Here is a 6,000-nt window from a genome sequence, read left to right on the forward strand (position 1 = left end):
TTTCCCACGTGCCGTATGAGAGTGGAACGGTAGAGAGACAGCTGGAAGGTGGTTCATTGAACCCTCTGCCAGGCACTTTATTCTGAATAACAGAGTAATCACGTAGATGTACATGTAGACAGGAATGGGAAATGGACGCACTTGCATATAATTTACACAAATACCACACCGGGCAGCACTGGGCTGGGCTGGGCTTCTGCAGGCACCGCCCCTCCGGACTGCTGTAAAGTGGCACCAACATTCTCCGTAAGGCATCTCGTCTGCACAACGTGAGACCACACTCCACCGCTATCGCCAAACTGCCCTTAGCACACAGTGCACTGTTACAGAGAGGATGTTTATACCTACTGCTCTGGACCAGTCACCACCACAACAACTGTTACGTTGCTGTCAGTTGTTTGTAATTTATTGTACTGTGTAGATAGTGTACCGCTACCACAGCTGACTACATTTTTTCAGACTTAAGAACTGTAAGGCATCACACTGTGCTGTGTGCCAGATGTCATCTACTACCGGGGCGGCCCCTTGTCCACCCGCTCTCACTCGGAGCTGTACCGCCACGAAGTTATTCTCAGACGTTTTGGGACAATAGGACTACATGAAGGCACACGTCCCTTTCGCAGATCATTAATGTGAAAGTTTACAAAACATATAACTGCGACGATAATTTAACAATATGCAGTACTCCTAATCCATGTTTTAAAGTATCACCCAGACAGAACTACACAGATCTGTAGGAAATGCGCCTAAAGGAACGGATGTAATTACTTTTCAGCTCAAACTTCCCGCTATGTGAAGAACAACAATCTATTTGCTACTAACTCCCCAACCCAACCACAAATCTAATTTTACACTCTCTATTCTATTCACAATGACGGCAGTGCGGAACTGTTTCACACACAGCACTAACATAATAGGTACATGTATCTAACGCCATGCAGTGACGTGAGAATTAACAACAACATGGAATATGCTAGCAACTCCTCAATTCAGTCATAAACCCCACGTGACATTTTGTACTTTGTTCACGTGGTGACGTCTCGGAAATGTATTGAACAAAGACCATAAGTCAGTAACATTAATTTCTACTGTGTTATCCTCATGTGACGTTCCAACACAGTAAACCACTTAGACGAAGCATGCTATATCTATTATACACTCCACTATACCGTTATCCAACAAGTAAACCGGAAACAGGCGACGTACACAACACTACTGCTCTCATTCTATATAGTTAGGTTTTCAAAGAGTATTGATATCTTGGAATGAATTTCCAGCGTTTTGTTACAAACGTTTCGCTATTTTTTCTTAATGTCTCCCGGGTTACGAAAAACAATTACTTCTGTATCGCGACAAAACTACACACAACTATATAGCATGAATCGTAATACTGATTTTATTGATGGAAAACAGACAAGATTACTCTCGTGATCCTGTGTAGTTAGATTTCCAGAGACGATTTCCACACGGGCAGTCCGTTCGACCTTTCTACATTAAAGACATCATTTTTGTGGCAAATATAACGTGTCTGACTGTAAAACATTGTAGGCACTCTGCTTACCGACTTGGAGTTAATGCGTGTGACGCCTGATATTAATTTTTTATATCGGTATTGCACTTTCAGGCACTGTAGCACAATAAATAGAGAAGAGAAGGACGGCCCTTGGATAGATCTTTAATGCGATGTAGCACTAGAACTACAAATTTGGGAAATGAGCCAGTATAAATACGAAGCCGGCCAGTGTGGCCGAACGGTTCTAGGCACTTCAGTCTGGAACCGCGCGACCGCTACGGTCACAGGTTCGAATCCTGCCCCGGGCAGGATCTATAGCCTTAGGTTAGTCAGGTTTAAGTAGTTCTAAGTTCTAGGGGACTGATGACCTCAGATGCAAAGTCCCAGAGTGCTCAGAGCCATTTGAGCCATAAATACGAAATCCACCAAATACGGCACGACAGCTTCGGAAACTGTAAAATTGAAATTGCACTGTACGATGTGCTTTTGTTATGCAGTGTAACACAGGACAAGTGATCTAGTTAGCCAGTTGCCGTGGGAATAGCAGACGTGATCTATTTAGCCAACGTTAACGTGACTATTTCGTCGCGCGCGCGCACAAATGAACATACATACAGTATACAAATAAGTAGATCTATGGCTACATATATAGTTCTGGTTCTGCTTATTTTTCGTCAAAGATGTGGTTAGTCTGGGATATAAGACGAGATCTTAAACTGATGCGGATGAAGCAATGGCAATGGCATTGGGCTCTTGTTTGAGAAAAATATATGGCTGTTTCATTCAGAATATGTCGTGGTTTCCTATTAGAAATTTCCGAGGGTATCGTATGATTGGACATAACAACAGAACGTAATCCCAGAAAATTAAAGGGAAGGACATTGTTACATTGTCACTAAACCATCGTAAATTTTACTACTCCATATTTTATTCAAAGGAACTCACAATTTATAGTTTATTCACTAGTTAGTTTAAAGGTTTCCAGTGGTATGTCACATACAAAATGTCCTATTTTAATTTATATTGACAAGTGAACTGCTCGAAACGTTGGCGGGAACCACGAATTTCTACTAGCTGCAATCATAAATTTAGGAGGGTTAGTGATCTGATGTTAAATTCCTCGGAATGGATCAATGACTTTTATATGCTTTGTTGTTACAAATACTCGACTATTACTCTAGTAACAGGTCGCGATTTCCAGAAGTATGGTTAAGCTATTTTCGGCTATATTTTCGAATATATCGTGATTTCCTGTGGTGTTGTTAGTCTGGAACATAAGACCACAGCTGGAATTGGCAGAGAAAATCTGGTTGGATGACAGACTGATATATAGCCTAGACAGAGGTCTAGGTTAAATTGGAATGGAACAGTTTGGTTGTGACTTGGCGAAGCCAACAAATACGAGAACAAAAAACCTGGTGGTGATAACAGACTGATCTGTAGCGTAGTCAGACGTCTAGGTTAGGTTGAAATCCAACAGTTTCGTTGTTAGTTGGCGAAGCGAACGAATGTTAAAGCAAAAACCTCATTGTAGTGACAGACTGATCTATAGCGTAGCCAGAGGTCTAGGTTAGGTTGGAATGCAACAGTTTGATTGTGAGTTGGCGAAGCCAACGAATATGAAAACAAAAAATCTGGTTGTGGTGTCAGACTAATCTGTACCATAACCAGAGGCCTACGTTAGGTTAGAATGAAACGGTTTGGTTGTTAGTTGACAAAGCCAACGAATACGAAAGCTAAAAACCTGGCTGTGGTGAAAGACCGATCTGTAGAGTAGCCCAACGTCTTGGTTAGGTTGGAATGCAAATGTTTGTTTGTGTGTTGGCGAATCCAACGAATGTAAAACTATAAAATTCTCCTTGATGAAATGGCTTACCGTACACTATAATATTTTTGTAATCATTGGGCATTATTGCAGAATTTTGCAAGTGCAGTGTTTGTGGAAATAAAGTGCGAGTTTATAATGCACTATACTGTAACATAGTTTAATGGTTCTCTGTGCCCCTCTACTCGCATAAATTACGATAATAATTCTAACTAGACACAAATTTTTGACGCTCCTGTTCTTATTTATTTCGGTTATCTTCAACTCGTTTACATGTAAATCGTGAGTAAATAATGAGGGCGTTAAATGTGAGTATAATTTTATCGCATGTTATATTCGTTTGTTTACGAGTATGATCCGTTCCCTTCAAAGATTGCCTCTATGCAACATCTTTGCCTTAGGTACGACGTCATTGGTCAAACCCGACGAGTGGAATCGGTCACTAGAATTTATCCTAAAAATTCTACCCAAGACATGAAATTTGTGAACACTTCAGTCAAGCAGTTTACGAGAGGTTTTCCCATCGGTTAAACAATATCACGAGCTCCCAGTACTTGCGTGAAAGACATACGTATTACAATTTGCTCACTAGAGAAGTTCTGAATTGAAACCAGCTACAAGTGTTTGTCCTTCGTCGTGGAACTAGAATTCCCGATCGATGTTACCAAATAAGTATGTGTATTGTGGAGATAAATTTCCAACTACCGGCTGAAACCTGATTTTCTGCCTGCATCTGTGTCGCGATTGGTCGTCGTGAATTCCTAGAATTCAACGGACGTTGCCAACGTCAGCACACTACGGCCGCCGCCGCCGTGAGTAAATTTTTGCCGGACAATGGTTTCACGTCACCGATGAAAGACGACAATAAGGAATGAATTTCTACAAGCAGCAGTGAAACTTGTAATCTTGAATGTCACAAATATTTACCTATTTTTCCCGCATATGTCAGATTTCCAAGATTGTGGCTGGGTTGGTACCTAACAGTCCAAGTAAAATTGCTGCAACTGAAAGCAGCAACAATGAAATTTACAGTCTTAGCTGTCACAAATATTTGGCTGTTTCTCCCGAATATGTAGCGATTTCCAAGGCTTTGTTTAGGTTAGGATCTAATAGCACAGTTTTCTTTCTCGAATACGATTTCGTACCTATATTGAGATAAGAAGATGACAGTATGGTTTCGTCTCTTACGTCCAGAACACATCGTCTGCGTGCTGGTCTATGACCATATCTCCATATCTCATGAGGAGCGCTGACAACATTGCTACATGGAATACGTATGTACGCCACTGGTTCCAAATTAGACACTTACCAATGTCTTGGCAGATTCTAAGTGTTCCGTAGAACAGTCTCCTGCTCTTGCGTGAAAGTCTCCGGCGTCCATGGCAGAGGTGTCTCCAGCGTCCATGGCAGCAGAGGTGCGTTACTCCTCTGTGATGAACTGCAACTTGAATGTCACGAGAAGACTGTGGCACTCTACCGCCGAAAGCGTGGAATGCACTGTAAAGGTTACAGCAAGATGCTCGACCTAAGCCAGCACTCGTCTTTCGTACTCTAACACCGGAATCGAACTGGAAATGTATTTATCTTGACGTTTCCGATACACACGTTGGAAGTAAACTGCCGTAAACAATTCGAAAAAGAATCGAAATTAAGAGCAACAGCTCAAGTCGATGCACGCAGCTCCGTATGTTGACGTTGCCAACAGCTGTTTATATTGACGTTGCCACGGCAGCGTTGTGTGTTTTTTTTTTTTTTTTTTTTTTTTCTCCTTAAGCGGCCACTCACTTAACTGAGTGCTTCACAAGTATGCATGAACAAGAGTGCTTGAGCGCGTGTAGGAAAAATTTGCGCAAGCATGATTTCCGTTATGCATGCTTGTGCTAGCGCTCAAACGTGTGAAGGCTTGAATGCGTGTGTAAGCATTCGTCAGCGATCTGATTTGATTTAATTTTCATTTCGTACTGTTAAATTCTGTACAAAGGTCGAACTGTTAGGCAGGACAAGTCAACGTATGTAATGTTATACAGGGTGGTCCATTGATCGTGACGGGCCAAATATCTGACGAAATAAGCATCAAACGAAAAAACTCCAAAGAACGAAACTCCTCTAGCTTGAAGGGGGAAACCAGATCGCGCTATGATTGGCCCGCTATATGGCGCTGCCATAGGTCAAACGGATATCAACTGCTTTTTTTTTAAAATAGGAAACCCCATTTTTTATTACATATTCGTGTAGTACGTAAAGAAATATGAATGTTTTAGTTTTAACCACTTTTTCCGATTTGTGATAAATGGCGCTGTGTAATAGTCACAAACATATGGTTCACAATTTTAGACGAACAGTTGGTAACAGGTAGGTTTTTTAAATTAAAATACAGAACGTAGGTACGTTTGAACATTTTATTTCGGTTGTTCCAATGTGATACATGCACCTTTGTGAACTTATCGTTTCTGAGAACGCATGCTTTTACCGAGTGATTACCTGTAAATACCACATTAATACAATAAATGCTCAAAATGATGTCCGTCAACCTCAATGCATATGGCAATACGTGTAACGACATTTCTCTCAACAGCGAGTAGTTCGCCTTCCGTAATGTTCGCACATGCATTGACAATGCACCGACGCACGTAGTCAGGCGTTGTTGGTGGATCACGATAGC

General features: G+C 41.4%; 1 protein-coding gene across 1 annotated transcript in view; it reads right to left on the minus strand.

Annotated features, from left to right (window-relative positions):
* The window catches only part of LOC124545640 (trichoplein keratin filament-binding protein-like), a 110,499-nt gene extending 105,756 nt beyond the window's left edge, over positions 1-4,743 (minus strand). Inside the window, exon 1 of the mRNA XM_047124586.1 lies at positions 4,648-4,743. Coding sequence (XP_046980542.1) covers positions 4,648-4,743 — 96 coding nt within the window. The remainder of the gene's footprint in view (positions 1-4,647) is intronic.
* Positions 4,744-6,000: the final 1,257 nt, after the last annotated feature.

Source organism: Schistocerca americana, chromosome 8 (assembly GCF_021461395.2).
Source record: "Schistocerca americana isolate TAMUIC-IGC-003095 chromosome 8, iqSchAmer2.1, whole genome shotgun sequence".
Classification (NCBI taxonomy): Eukaryota; Metazoa; Arthropoda; class Insecta; order Orthoptera; family Acrididae; genus Schistocerca; species Schistocerca americana.